The following is a 16195-nucleotide window of genomic DNA, read 5'->3' on the forward strand; positions in this document are numbered from 1 at the left end:
GCAGAGTAGGAGAAAGGGCAGCTCTCTATGAGTGACTCGGGCCCCCTCATTGCCCTGATGGCGGCTCTGCCCCCTGGGGCCTGGTGAGCTGAGGGATAAAAGGGGAGGGGCCTGGGCTGTCAGCTGCTGGCCCCCTCTCCTGCCTCCAGCTCACGGGCCCCATGGCAGTGGAGTGGTCTGCCTCTATTGACTGTACGCCACTGGTTCCAGCCACCCTAATCTTAGTGACTGCCAGAGCCTGCACTGCCCAGAGCTTCTCATTCCCAAGTCTCCTTTATCATCACCACTGCATGCAAAATGCATGATGCCTTGCCTGGTGACAGAAACATAAGCCGCTGGAGCAGATCCCAGAGGAGATGTGACACACCATTTGTAGAAGCCCTAATGTGACAAAATGGCACAAAATCATAGCAGTAGAAAATCCCATAAAGTTACTCGATTTTGGAAATAATAACCCTCAGTGAATTTCTCCATAGTTGTTCTGACTATTGTGACACCTCAAGCGTTTTCCAGGAATTAGCGTGCAATGGATGTTGCAAATATCCCATTTTATTGCCCAATACATTGTGCCCAGACTGTGCTTCAAGAGACATGTATACCAAAAATTCAGTGGGTTCTTCTCACTACAGCAATGGAAAATACATTGATGCTATATGTGGTTTGGGCACACTGTAAAGCTCACAAGTGAGTGAGAGATTTGACTTTGGGAAATCAGATTTTGCTGGATTGGATTGTGAAAGCCATGGTGCTTTTCAACAACCTCTGAGCCACTAATAATGTGGAAACCCTTTGTTTTTCTATTGCAGGTGATGGAACTGACCTGGGGGCTTTTTATTAATTTTCCAATTTTTTATAAACATAACAAGATATTCATGGTTACACAAGGAAAAACATTTGTCTGACAATATGTGACATAATAGGGTGCAATGCCCCAACTTGATATTTTAAACTGTTTATCTGTTTGATATGGTCTCTATTAAACGAAGGCAAAAGTACTAAGAAATAACATACGCGATACAAGTCAATTAAAATCATTAAACCCCTGTGCCAACTCCGAATGCTTCCAAATTTTCTGGCACGTCTTGTTGCTACCTTAGCATCTCATCTCCCCTTCCCTCCGGAACCCACACCTACGTGATTTTCAATTTACCCAGGTTGTCCTGGATATCATTCAGAAGGTACCATTCCGATTGTACAAAAGGTATCATCAGATTATTTATTTCTCCCTGAGTAAATTGACTTTCAATGAAGTTTCTCCATTTCCCAAAGAACTTGGGTGTCAACCTGTCTTTGTCCCTTTCCGCTTCCAGTTTCTCCAGTCTCAATAGATTATGTAATTCACCGATGACCTGTTTTATGGATGGGCCCTCCCTTTGTATCCAATGTTTTAAGATGGACCGTTTGGCTATCATGGCTAAGTCATGTATTATTGTATATTTCTTCTTTCCCAGCATGTCCGATCCCCCTCTTACTCCTCCCTCCAAAGGAATGAAAAATCCACACCATTAGCTCTAGATTTCCAGAAATTCCCCATGTTGCCTGGACAAATAATCTAACTTGATTCCAGAACCTGTGAATTTCCTTACACTCCCATAGTCCATGCAGCATATCTGTATTTTCTCTTTGACATTTAGGACACCGCATATCTCTTCCCGGAATGTTGAAGCCCATAATAGCCCTATGTAAAATTCTAAATTGGGCGTCTCTCCGTCTCTCATTGGTAACATGTTTCCGCATCTGTACCCATCCCTTCAATATATCCCCTACCACTTCCTGCCCTTTCAATTGTTTCCCCCACGCTGTTAGAGTACGGCTATCCTCCCTGGCTATAAGCACTCCCCGAAATGTTCGGTAAATTTGGGAAACATTTACACTTGCTACATCACTTTCCATAAGCTCATCAATCAAACTCTTATTCAATTCCTTTCCAAGCTCACCCAAATCTACAGATAATCCATGCTTCAATTGTTCATATTGGATGATATGTGAGCTATTAATGTCATACTTGTCAAGCACCTCCCGCCCTGTCAGCCACCTTCTCTCCTCCACATTCATGACATCCTTCATTCTCTCGACGCCCTTCTCTTTCCATCTAGTAAATAGCTTATTTTCCCATCCCATGGGAAAGTTTGGAGATGCCCAGGGATTTAAGTACTTAGATACTTTCCATGACAGTCCCAATTTCTTTCTTACCAGTTTCCATGTTAGCATAGTATCTCGGAATAAGATTGAGTTCCTTATGTGCCCATCCGCCCTGGACAATGGGGAGTGTAGAATGGACGCCATATCCCACGGTGATGCATACTTGGCTTCCATGCCATAGTTTGAGTGCCTGCTCGTTCCTCTCATCCAATCAAACACATGTCTCATTATACACACCAGGTTATAACCCCGAACATCTGGGAAACTGAGACCTCCTTCCTCCGTTGACTTCATCAGTGATCGTAACTTTTATTCTAAGTTTCCTTCCCCGCCATATAAAATCTGCATACGCTGAGTTGAGCCTATTTACGTCCCTCAGTTTTAGCAATTTCGGGATCGTCTGGAATGGGTACAACAGCCTAGGAAAGCTCATCATTTTTATCAGGTGGCATCTTGCCAGTAGTGGTAGAGGCAGACCCTTCCATCCCTTTAGTTGTGCTATGATTTTCCTAATTAGCGGGCCATAATTCATCTCGTAAATTGATTCCACCGTTTTTCCTATATGAATTCCCAGGTATTTAAGTGATGTCTGTGCTATAGGAATGCCACATAGACAACCATATCTTGCATTCCGCCCTTTTAGGAACAGGATCTCACACTTTTTTTTTATTCAATTTGAATCCTGAGACTAATCCAAATTTTTCAATTAGGGCTAGAGTCTGTGGCAAATTCGCGTTAGGGTCCCCCATATATAGTATGACATCATCGGCAAAAAGTGCTGTCTTTATTTCAGTTCCCCTTACCTTAATCCCTTTAAAACTATTCGGACCCTGCAGTGTTCTTGACAATGGTTCAATGGCCAAGTGGAATTGAATGGGAGATAATGGGCAGTCTTGTCTTGTTCCCTTCATCAAAGGGAACATGTCTGATAGAAAACCTGGAGTGTGTATCCTGGCACCTGAGTTAGCCTAAAGATTCCTAATGTAAAGCCTCATTTTGCCTACAATCCCTGTGGCCTCTAGTACTTTGTCCGACCAGCTCCAATTTACATTATCAAACGCCTTTTCTGTGTCGAGTGTAACTAGAGCAGGTCTTTCCCTCCTCTCTATCTGTTCCAATCTCACCGCATCCACCACTAGTATTGTCTTCCGGATATTAGTGACAGCATTTCTCTCTTTAATAAACCCTACCTGGTGCTCTGTAATGATCCTTGGAAGAATCCTGGCCAATCTATTAGCCATAATCTTAGACATTATTTTTAAATCCTGGTTTATAAGTGATATGGGTCTATAACTAGTGGGATCATCCAGGTCTTTAGTTCCCTTAGTGAGTAATTTGATATATGCTACGTTTTGAATTTTTAGGAATCTCCTTTCCTTCCAAAAATGCATTAAATACAGCAGTTATATCCGGCAAGATCAGATCTCTCATAGTCTTTTTTTTTTTTTAAATCAGGTTCATTTTTATTTAACATCAAAATTATACAACACATAAAATAATTCCCTCCATAGAAATATCACAGAAAGCGAAAAAACCTTTAGTCAATAAGAAAAACCACACAAATAACATAATAAACAATGCACCCGCAGTCCACGTCTCATTTCAATATGGGTCTCAAAGTGCATATTATTTCCCAATATATTCTCCATAGTATAGCTTACCCAGCATCATTATGACATTATATATATATACACACATATACATACACGCACGCACGCACACACATATACATGCACACACATATACATGCACACACATATACATGCACACACACACACACACACACACACACACGCACACACATATACATGCACACACATATACATGCACACACCTTCCAGCAGTACGCATATCACCCTATTTGAGGAAATTTGTTAACCGGTCAGAAGGAGAAGGACCTGGTCGCTCGCACTGTCCTGCAGTAACGCCGAGGAGGGAAGGCCTGGGGTATCCAACCATGCCCCCCAGATCTTATAGAACTTTTTCAATGCATTTCTTTTAAGGTATACTCCTCTCTCCAGTCGAAGTATAGCGTTTACTCTTTCCCTAAAATCCCCGATGACCGGAGGCGCTGGGTCCAACCAGTGGTAGGCCAACAGTTTCCTAGCCTGGTACAAGAGACGTGTAATACCGACCATTACCGGCGAACTCAAGTCCACCCCCCCCTCCAGTAGACCCAGGATACATATAATAGGTCTTGGCTGTAGACGGATATTGAAAACTTGTCTAACCAAATCTAGTACTGCCCTCCAGTAATCTTCAATGTTCCCACAGGACCACATCATATGCATCAGATTCGCACCTTCCTGTCCGCACCTAGGACACAGATCATCCATCCTAACTCCCATCTTATGCAATAGACTAGGTGTCCTATATACTCTATGTAACAGGAATAGCTGTGACAGTCGTTGGCCTTCAGATACAGCAAGGCTTGGAGTCTGAGACAGGACCTCACCCCACTGTTCCTCTGTCATAGGGCCTAGGTCCCTCTCCCACTTCTCTCTAGCCTGCAAAGGGAATTTGTCGAGGTGTCTAGATAACATCACTGTATGCAACCTAGAAATAATACCATAGGAGCGATCAGATGTCAACAATTCAGTAAGAGTGTGATTCCGCTCTATCCTAATGTCCATACGACGTGTCTGTGTCTCATAGGCATGACGGAGCTGCAGGTATTGGTAAAAGGAACTGTGCGGTATCCCAAACTCAGCTTGAAGCTGGTCAAATCTTTTAAGTATATTATTCTGAAGAATCTGAGACACCTGATGCACCCCCCTGCTCACCCACATTCTCCAACCCGGGAGTCTCCGCAGCTCCGCCAGTCCACGATTATGCCATAAGGGCCAGTACTCAGTCATTCCTGATATTCCCAGCAACTGCTTCCCTCTATCCCACACCTTGTACATCAATGATAATGTTGGATATAATGTTCCTCCTCTGGGTGAGTATCCTGCATCCAAAAAAGCCACTGGGTGTCCCCATTCTGCAAGGCCCCTCACCAATTTGCCCCCAGCGTCATATGCCTCATCCTTTCCCCACCCCCTGAAGTGCTGCATCTGTGCCGCAACATAATAAACCCACGGGTTGGGGACTGCCAGACCCCCATCCTCCTTCCCTCTCTGCAGGGTCTCAAGGCGGATTCTAGCCTGCTGCTTTTGCCACAAGAGTTCCCGAAACAAAGTGTTGATTTTACGGAAAAATTTCCAGTGGATCCATATTGGGGCGTTGTGGAGAAGATACAGAAGTTTGGGCATCAGTACCATTTTTAGTAGATTAGCACGGCCAATAAGGGACAGTGGGAGTCGACACCAGGCATCTATCTTGTTCCTAAACTGAGCCAACACTGGTTCCAGATTTTGAGAGTAGTAATCACGCGGTCGGGCACTAACCACAATCCCCAGGTATTTAAATTTATCCACCGTCGGAATTGGCAGCCCCAGAGTACTAAAATTAGATGGGAGTGGATCTATAGGGAGCAGGGCCGATTTCTTCCAGTTTATTAGGAGTCCCGAGCGCCTACCAAATTCTATAATAATATTTATTGCTGGGCCCACCGATGTCCCCACCTCCCTGAGATACAGCAACAAATCGTCCGCATAGAGGGAAACCTTATGCTCCAGACCGCCTATCTCAAACCCCTTTACGCCAGCGGATGCACGAAGCATAGCCGCCAATGGTTCGATTGCCGCTGCAAATAGTAATGGAGAGAGAGGACAGCCCTGTCTCGTGCCCCTGGCCAAATTAAAAGACGAGGAGGTACAACGATTAACTCGAATCCTGGCCCGCGGAGAGGCATATAACAATTTGACCCAGCCAATAAATCTGGAGCCAAGACCCAATTTCTCCAAAACTACCCATAGGAAATTCCATTCAATACTGTCAAAGGCTTTGGCTGCATCTAATGACAGGACTGCCCTCTCCTTGTTTCTCCCCTCAGAACTTAGCTGTATCCCCAGGAATAAACGTCGCAAATTAATGGAAGTAGATTTATTGGGGATGAATGCAGTCTGATCCTCGTGGATCACTGACGTGATCACCCGGGACAATCTGTTAGCTAGAATTTTAGCGATTAATTTAATATCTAATGTAAGCAGCGAGATTGGGCGATAGGAGTCAGGCGCGGTCGGATCTTTCCCGGGTTTTAAAATCAGAACAATAATAGCCTCCCTCATGGATGCAGGGAGGGATCCCTTCTCCTCAGCATCTCTGAACACATCCAAGAGTCTTGGCAGCAGCAGATGGGTATATAATTTGTAGAATTCACCCGGGAGTCCGTCCGCACCTGGGGCCTTTTCATTTTGGATTTGACCGAGCGCCTCCTCCAGCTCCTCCAGGTCTATATCTCTATTCAGGGATTCTCTCTCACTATCTGACAGACTGGGGAGAGTGATCTCCTCCACAAACTCCCGCAGTTCCTCATCCCCATAATGCGATTTAGAGGCGTATAATTGGGTGTAATACTGTTGCATGACCTCCACAATCCTCCCGCTGTCCCTCACCTCCTCTCCAGTGTCAAGTTTCAATTTGGTGATATAGGTCAATCCCTCCTGCGCCCTAGCAATTGTAGCCAAGAGATGTCCCACACTCTCCCCCTCCGTAAAGTACCGCTGCTTAAGGAAAAAGCGTTTGTTAGTGGCCAAGGAAGTCATATGGTCTCTCAGAGCTCTCTGCGCCCTCTCTAAGTCCCGCTTGGCATCATCTGTAGGGTTAGATATAAGAAGTCGTTCTGCATCACCTAAAGTGTCCGTCAGATACTTAGTGCGCTCTCTTGTTTTCGCCTTTCGGGTGCAAATTTCCCTAATATATGTCCCACGAACATACGCCTTCATTGCGTCCCACACTATATGTTTAGATGCCGTACCGTCATTTGTCACAAAATATTCCCGTATAGTGTCAGTCAGAGTGCCCCCTATCAGTTGTATCCAAAAAGGGTTGAGCCGCCAAGGTATCCCCGCCAGCCGGTCCGGGTCCCCAAGCCTTAGACGGACCTGTAGTGGGGAGTGGTCAGACACCCCCCTGGCCAGGTACGTGACTGAAGCTACACAAGGCAGCAGCTGAGCATTTCCAATGGCCAGGTCAATCCGGGACAGTGAATGATGAGAACTAGAATAGCATGAATACTGCCGGACCTGCGGGTTTCTAATACGCCAAATATCTACATATCCCACCTCCTCCATCAGTCTGGCAAGGGATGTAGCTGTCGCCCCCACTGAGATATTCCCTGTATGTAACTTATCCCAATACGGGTGCAAGTAATTATTATAGTCTCCTACTAATAGGGTGGGGACCTCAGGGAGGGAAGCAACAAAATTGAGAATACGTTTCAATGGTTCCCCTGTGTATGGCGGCGGAATATAAATTGCAACTAGAACACAGCGCACATTATGAAGGACACAGTAAAGACATACAAATCTACCCTCCTGATCCACAGAAGCTTTAAGACACTCAAACGGCACTGTCCTGTGTACCAGGACACTCACCCCCCTGGAATGTGTGGTATATACAGAGTGATACTCATGGGCTATCCATTTTTTGTGGAGCAAGTGGAGCCGCTCCTTCACCAAGTGCGTTTCTGATAAGAATATTATGTCTGGCTTAAGCTGCTGTAGAAACAGAAAAACTGCACATCTTTTAGTGGCTTCACCCAATCCTCGCACATTCCAGGCCACTATATTAACCTCCTTCGCCATAAGGGTGAGTGCACATATGTAACAGCAGGGGGCAGCAAGCGGGGACCCCCGGACCCATCTGCAGCAGTTCCCATAGATGAGCATAGACCAAACAGGTGCATAAAACGAAAAGGTCAAACAACATAAAAACATACACAGTAAACCAGGACATTCCTCTCAAACAGAGGGAAGTGGGGCTAAACATAACCGTAAGAGCACATAACGGTTTAAATTCCTGAACAGTCATCAACTGCATAATAACCTATCTGGGTGGCTCCTGCCAACCGTCCATAAGTGTTCCAGCTGGGAAACATAGCACGTTCACCTCAGCAAGTCCAACAGCAAGGAATCCGCAATAATCCTCAGCGGTGATTTCTGCGCAGTCCTTTTTCATTGGTATCGAGCCATGCGGCTGCATCCTTTGGAGTGTCAAAAAACTTTGTCCCACCATCCGCCACCACTCGCAGCCTGGTAGGGTATAGCATTGAGTAAGAGATCTGCAGCTGCCTCAGGCGTTTTTTGACATCAATAAATTGCGCTCTCCTCTGCTGGATTTCAGTGGAAAAATCCGGGTACAGTGAGACCTTATGGCCGTCAATAGCCAGATCCTTAATCTCCCGGGCTCTGCGGAGCGCAGTGTCCCTGTCCCTGAAGTGCAGTAGCTTGAGGAGGATAGGACGAGGGGGTGCCCCTGGTGGTGGGGGTCTAGTGGGGACCCTATGTGCCTGCTCAATAGTGAAGAAAGGAGAAAACAGATCCATACCCAAAGTCTTGGGGAGCCACATTTCAAAAAAAGCTACTGGATTATTGCCTTCTGCCTTTTCTGGGACCCCGACCAGTCGGAGATTGCTTCTGCGGGATCTGTTTTCTAGATCGTCCACCTTAGCCCTAAGCAATGAGATATTGTGGATTGCTCTGCCAAGGTCCCGAGTCAGAGGGGGCAGCTTATCCTCTGTGGCACTGACCCGGTCTTCCAGGGCCCCCACCCGTACATTGACCCCCTGCAACTCGTGCCTGATAGATGAAATGTCCATTTTAATTCCTCCCATCTGTATATTCAAAGTGGCTAGCATATTGTTGCAGGTATTTACTGCTGCAAGCACATCACTGAGGGTGGGCTCTGCTCTCCCAGGATCTGTGTTTTCATCTGCAGCTCTAAAGTTGTCCCCCTTCTCCACATTACTGGCAGCAGCCAACATACTCACAGCTCCCTGCTGCTCTTCCTCCTCCATCAGTTCTTGTCCTGGGATCTCCTCCACGCTGAGGTCACACTGCTTAACAGCTCCAGGTATCTCAGGCTGATCTCGTGCAAACTTGCTGAGGCGAGCTATTGCATCAGACGCCCTGCCCCCACATGAAGCTCCAGCGTCCATGAGTGTGGCCTGTGTCCCGCGCTTCTTATCAGCCCGAGTTCTGGTCATATCACTCAGGTCTTTGAAGCCCCCTCAGTCTAGGAGAGGTCACCACTCCAGGAAAGCAGTAAAACAAACTTTAACCCCAGCTGGACAGGATTATACAGGAGTTTTTTGCAGGAGCTGTCTCTACACAGGTCTTCCTCACATGCTGCTCAGGCCACGCCCCCGATCTCTCATAGTCTTATAAAATTCGCTGTTAAAACCGTCAGGGCCTGGTGCCTTGTTGGTGTTAAGCTCCCCGATTGTTCTAGTCACCTCCTCCACTGTGATATCTGCGTTTAGGTCACTCAGATATTCCTCTGTTAAGCTAGGCAAGTGTGCTTGTCTTAACCACTCTGCCTCGTCAGTCATGTCATTGTTTCCTGGCCCATATAGTTTTCTATAAAAAATCTCCCAGCAATTTATTAATTTCCTTAGGATCTGTGGTCACCTCCCCCCCATTTCTTTTTAGTTTGGAAATCACTGTCCTTTACCTGCTACCCCTTGCCAAATTTGCCAACATCCTCCCCGCCTTGTTTCCAAATCTATGTAACTCTGCTTCCTTATGCGACCAAAATAGTTGTTCATTTTTTTTGGCCCATTCATCGAACCCCCTTTTCGCCTCCAACCATCTGTCTTTTGCCGTGGGAGATTCGTTTGCCAAATACTTTGTGTATGCTACCCGCACTGCTTTACTCTGGGCGTTATAACTCTCATACCCCATCAGGCGACCCCTCAAGACCGCTTTTGCCGTTTCCCAGTATAGCACTGGGTTCCCTTTGTGTTCCTTGTTTTCCTCTGTGAATTCTCCCCAGCACTCTTGTAATACCCTGTGAAAATTATCTTGTCTGAGAAGAAACAATGGAAATCTCCATATATCTGTATCTCTCTTGAATTTCTCTCTGATACCCAATCTCACCGGACTATGATCAGATATCACCATGTTTTCTATCACACATTCTTGTGCCCCATAAACTAGGCCCTGAGAAATCCAAAATTGATCAACACGCGACCAGCTATCATGAGGATGCGAGAAGTGTGTATATTCTCTATCATGCGGGTGAGCTAATCTCCAGATGTCCTTCAAACCCACGTCTTCTAATGTTACATCCCTATGGTCCGGCCTTCTGTCCACATCCCCTGTCCTCTCCTTCCCCCCTCCTCCTGTCTTCAGCTGAGTCTGGGACTGTGTTAAAATCCCCTCCCACTATGATGTTGGTCTCCCCAACTGCTAGTATGTTGGCCTTTATGCCATCATGAAATATGCTCTGTTGGGAGTTTGGACTGTAGACATTGTAGATACTTAATTTACCCGCTGAACTAATGATTGTTAAATGTTGCCACCGTCCCTGATCGTCTGCCTCGTGTGTCACTACTTCATGGCTGAGCTGTTTATGTATTAGAATCCTTGTCCCCGCTTTCCTACCTTGTGCCTCTGCCCCATATACAGTACCCACCCAGTATTTCTTCATGCGGAAAAAGTCCTCCTTCCCCAAATGCATTTCCTGTAATAATGCAATATCTGTTTTTAGTCTTTTCAGATGTCTTAGGCTGCTTTCACACCTCCGTTTTTTGCTGTACGGCACAATCCGGCGCTTTGCAGGAAAAACGCAACTGTTTTTTTTGTTTGTTTTTTTTGCTGCCGGTTGCGTTTTTCCTGCATAGACTTTAATTAGTGCCGCATTGTGCCGTATGGCCTTGCGGTCCATCCGGTTTTTGCCGCATGCGGCAGATTTAGCCGATGCGGCGGCCGGATGGAACGTTGCCTGGCACCTTTTTTTCTGCGTCAAAAAAAAAAGCCCGATGCGGCGCGATGTGGCAAAAACCGCATCCGGCCGCCGCATGCGGTTTTTGCCACTGCGCATGCTCAGTAGCATGCCGCAAGAGGCAAAAACCGGACGGGCCGCATGTAAAAAACGTATGCAAAGGATGCGGTGTTTTCGCCGCATCCGTTGCATAGGTTTCACAGCTGGATTGAGCCGCACAGCTCAAACCGGATGTGTGAAAGCAGCCTTAGTATCATTGCTCGTTTGTTAGGCGATCTCAAGCCTTTAACATTCCATGTAGTTATTTGTACCATGTTTGCCTTTGTATTTTGCTCTCACTACTTCCTCCCCTGTGGGCCCTAAACTCACAAGAGACAAGACATTTATCGCCAGGTATAGAATTTGCCCCCCAGGCTTGACACATCTTTTCCCCACCTTGTAGGTATAACAAATATAACAATAAATAAGTAACTGTAGAACAAGTTTTCCCTTCTGGGAAATTTTTGGCTCTTTTCGCCATGCTGATGACTTCCCCTTTTCCTAGCCAAACTGATGAGCTCCCTAGTCACCCCCCTTAGAGTATACGTTCTAGCCCCGGATTCACATGAGTCACATGAACGAGCCTTAAATAATATGTCGAAAATAGTACAGTACGACAAGACCTCTATAAGAACTTCAAGTCCAACTTAACTCTACTTTCTGGTGGCCGTCCCAACACTCAGATCCACTTCATTTGCGCCTGGAAGTCATTCCTGGACAAAGGCGAGTGAAAATGAGTGGAAGGGAAAGTGAGAGTGAAACTGGAAGTGAAACTGAAAGTAAGCGTGAGACTGAATATGCGAGAGAAAAAGAGTGTGAGACAAAGTGAGTGTGGGACTGAAAGTGAAACTGAAAATAAGCGTGAAAGCGAAACTGAAAATGAGCGAGAGAGTGAAAGTAAGAGAGCGAGAGAGTGCAAGAAAGCGAGAACAGGACTAGCAATATCTAGTTCAGTTCAGTTATCATGAACCATTCCCAACAGTTAGTCTCTGTGTTCCGAGCGAGGATTGTTTTGTTGTACTAGGCTCGATCTCCTTTCTTCTCCACTCTCCACTTGCGATTGCTCCTCAAAGCTTCTCGGGTCTTTCCCTGGGCCTCTTGGGGATCCTCCTCTGCTGGTCCCTTCTCCATTATTTCCTCTTCTTTGTCCGTCAGCCCGATTCTTATCCTGTTCTGCCATGAGAGTACGCTCTGCTTCTTTATTTATAGTCTTTGTAGTATGCAAATGAGACATTGAGATTTCTGACTTTCAGTGTGGCACTTGACTTTTTTGTTATACAGGAATGAACATACTTTGCTGAATTCTTTTCTCTTTCTGGAGACTTCGGCTGAGTAATCTACCAAAATCAGCAATCTACTGCCTTGGTAATGCAATGTTCGCTGTCTGTCTCTAAAGGCCCTCAGTATTTCCTCTTTATGTTTATAATCAAGATATTTGACTATCACTTGCCTAGCTCTCAGCGGGGCTTTCTTGTTTGGATTTGGATCCTCTCCCCTATTCGCTTCTTGTTGTCTCAGTGGTCCCACTCTGTGCGCTCTTTCCACTCTGAATTTAGCCTTAATGCCTAGGGCCTGAGGTAACTCCTGCTCACATATGCTATCCAGCTGTCCCAAAGATACCGATTCTGGCAGCCCCACAATGCGCAAATTATTGCGCCTTGACCGGTTCTCCAAATCTTCCGCTTTATCTCTCAAATAATCGTTAGATTTCACTAGAGCTGTTATTTGCTCTTGCATAGCCAGTATTTTCTCCTCTGAGTCAGATATTCTCTGCTCTGTTTCTGCCAGTCTAGATGCCTGGACGTTTATCTGCTTTTGCATAGCTGCTAGGGATGTTTGTATGGCTGTTTCAATGGCCACTTTAATCTTTTGACAGATGTGATGCCACTTCCTCAGCCAGTTTTTTATAGTCAACATTGAGCTCTTGTGTATGCTTGTCTTGGCCTGCAGGTGGTGCTGTTTTCTTAGTTCTCTTATTCTGTGTTAAGCCTTTTCCTCCCTCCCCCATTTGTTTACAGGATTTAGATAATGGTGTGCCTGGCTGTTTCTTGTTTACTTTAGAAGGGGTGTTACTTTTTCTGATATGTAGCTTCTGCTGGCATTGATCATGATTAGACACCTTATACTGAGTGTTTGAGTGTTCAATCCGGTCTCCTGCGTCTCTGTGCACCCTTTCCTTGCCGCACTCCTCCTCCTCTCTCTTGTTCCTCCATGTCACCTTCCTCTTCCCATTGTGTTCCTCCCTCTTCAATCCCCTGCAGCGATTTCTATCCTGCTCCATCCTCCTCCGACCCCACCCGCTCTCATCTCCTTCATTTCTCCCTCTCCTGCCTTTCATTACCACATCTTGCACTGGGGACTCTGGCTCCTCCTCCATAATGCTCGTCGGCGCCATAGCAGTTTCCTCTTCCCCACGCTGCCAGTCAGGATCTCCACTCCTCCAGGGCCCCTCACCGCCGCCAGCACTCTTCAGTAAGTACCGCTCCATAGCTGCTTGCTTCCTACTCCCAGACGTGCTGCTCTCGGCTCACTCACTTGCCCGGGTATGTTCTTTATCATCGGTTTCTCAGAGGTGTGTCGGGAGCTTCCCCTCTATGCTGCCTCTTCAGCCAGGACCGGATCCGGAAGTCAGGGCTTTTTTATGGGCTGGGTAGAACTTTTTAATGGTATCATATTCGCCTACGTGATGTTTTTGGTGGCTTTTTATTCCAGTATTTGTGATACAAATGAACAAACAGTTGAACACCATGCTCTTGTCTTAGTGATAGATTTTGCTACATAACTTGCAATTTTTATGGTAGAAATGTTCAAAAATATAAATTTCAAGGATATTTTACTAAAAAAAAATTACTTGTTTTATTTTTAGCAGATGATGGTACCAGAAAATCAGAAGGACAACTGACATCTTCAATTTGTAAATCAGATGGGCTTGATATCACACAGGATACAATTGAAGTGAATGCCATTACTCCAGATATCCCATCGTCCCTTCACAGAAAAGATTCATCATCTGATCCTATGAAACAGGTCATATCTTCTGAATCATTGCAGAATACTAAGAAAAATAAAAGTCAGCAAATGGACATTAAAATGCAAAATGCTCTTAAAGCAAAGAAGACATTTTCAGACTCGGAATATGGAGATAGTTTTCACCTCGAAATACCTTTGGTTAAACATAAAAAAATTCAAACAGAGGAAAAGATATTTTCTTGTTCCAAGTGTGGGAAATATTTTAACCATAAATCAACTTTAGTTGAGCATGAGAGAATTCACACAGGAGAGAAGCCGTATTCATGTTCAGAATGTGAGAAATGTTTTAACAACAAATCACATCTTGTTAGCCACTACAGAATTCACACAGGAGAGAAGCCGTATTCATGTTCAGAATGTGAGAAATGTTTTAGAGTTATATCACATCTTATCGCTCATCAGAGAATCCACACAGGGGAGAAACCATTTTCATGTTCAGAATGTGGGAAATGTTTTAACAACAAATCACATCTTGTTAGCCACTACAGAATTCACACAGGAGAGAAGCCATATTCATGTTCAGAATGTGAGCGATGCTTTGGAGAGAAAAAAAATCTTATCAGACATCAGAGAAACCACACAGGTAAGAATACATGTTCATGTTCAGAATGTGGGAAATATTTTCTCAATAAATCAAATCTTGCTGTACATTATAGAACCCATACAGGTGAGAAGCCATTTTCATGTTCAGAGTGTGGGAAACATTTTTGCCAGAAATCATATCTTAAGATACATCAGAGAATTCACACAGGAGAGAAGCCTTTTTCTTGTTCAGAATGTGGGAAATGTTTTAATGACAAATCACACCTTACTAAACACTACAGAACCCACACAAAGGAGAAGCCTTTTTCACGTTAAGAATGTAGGAAATGTTTTGCCTACAAATCAAATACTGTTACACATGAGACGTCACTCAGTTGACAAGTCCTTATCATACCTAGAATGTGAAAAAATGAATTGCTGGAAAATATTTATTTTTTTTAACCATCAGAAATAACTCACATGGGGAGAAATTATTGATTTTAATGACTCATTGTACAAAAATCATATAACAGTATAATTAAATGAGCAATGAATTTTACCTTAGATGTTATCATATTTTTGGACTATAGTAAGCAAATTTAACTAGAAAATGTATTGTGCATGACAAGACGGCCACCACATAGCTGATAGAGCCGGCGACCATGAAAAAAATGTAATCGAGAAATTGACTATTTTGCTGCAACTATTTATTTATTCTGTATTTCACTATAATAATCCTCCTTAAAGATCTTTAAATAAAACAATATATAATACAGCTCTGGCAGAAATTAAGAGACCACTGCAAAATTGTCAGTTTTTCTGATTTTTCTCTTTATAGGTATATTTTTAAGTGCAATGTAAATTGTTCTTTTATTCTATAAACTACTGACATGTCTCCGAATTTGCAAGCAATACATTTTGTATTTATTTTCTGAAAATGAGAAATTATCAAAATAACAAAAAAATGCATTGCTTTCAGACCTCAAATAATGCAAAGAAAACAAGCTCATAATCATTTAGAAACAACAATACTAATGTTTTACCTTAGGAAGAGTTCAAAAATCAACAATATTTTGTGGAATAACCATTTTTAATCAGTTTTCATGCATCTTGTCATGCTTTCCACCAGTCTTTCACACTGCTTTTGGGTGACCTTATGCCACTCCTGGTGCAAAAATCTAAGCAATTCTTCTTTTGTTTGATGGCTTCTGACTATCCATCTACATTTTTATTACATTCCAGAGATTTTCAATGGGGTTCATGTCTGGAGATTGGGCTGGCCTTGACAGGGTTTTGATGTGGTTGTCCTTCATCCACACATTGATTGACCTAGCTGGGTAGCATGGCGCATTGTCCTGCTGGAAAAAACAGTCCTCAGAGTTGGGGAACATTGCCTGAGTAGAAGGAAGCAACTGTTTTTCCAGGAAAACTTTATATGCCGCTTGATTTCAAATGTCCTTTGCAAAGTTTAATCTGACCAAATCCTGCCTTGCTAAAGCATCCCCAGATCATCACTGATCATCCACCAAATTTCACAGTGGGTGCACAACACTGTGGCTTGTATGCCTTTCCAGGTCTCCGTCTAACCATTAGATGACCAAGTGTTGGGCAAAGCTAAAAATTAGACTCATCA

General features: G+C 44.4%; 1 protein-coding gene across 1 annotated transcript in view; it reads left to right on the plus strand.

Moving 5' to 3' along the window:
- Positions 1–15126, plus strand: part of LOC142312276 (uncharacterized) — a 168640-nt gene extending 153514 nt beyond the window's left edge. The window contains 2 exon segments of the mRNA XM_075351210.1: positions 14286–14892; positions 14894–15126. Coding sequence (XP_075207325.1) covers positions 14286–14892; positions 14894–15037 — 751 coding nt within the window. The 3' untranslated portion in view covers positions 15038–15126.
- Positions 15127–16195: the final 1069 nt, after the last annotated feature.

The sequence above is a fragment of the Anomaloglossus baeobatrachus genome, chromosome 5 (genome assembly GCF_048569485.1).
Source record: "Anomaloglossus baeobatrachus isolate aAnoBae1 chromosome 5, aAnoBae1.hap1, whole genome shotgun sequence".
Taxonomy (NCBI): Eukaryota; Metazoa; Chordata; class Amphibia; order Anura; family Aromobatidae; genus Anomaloglossus; species Anomaloglossus baeobatrachus.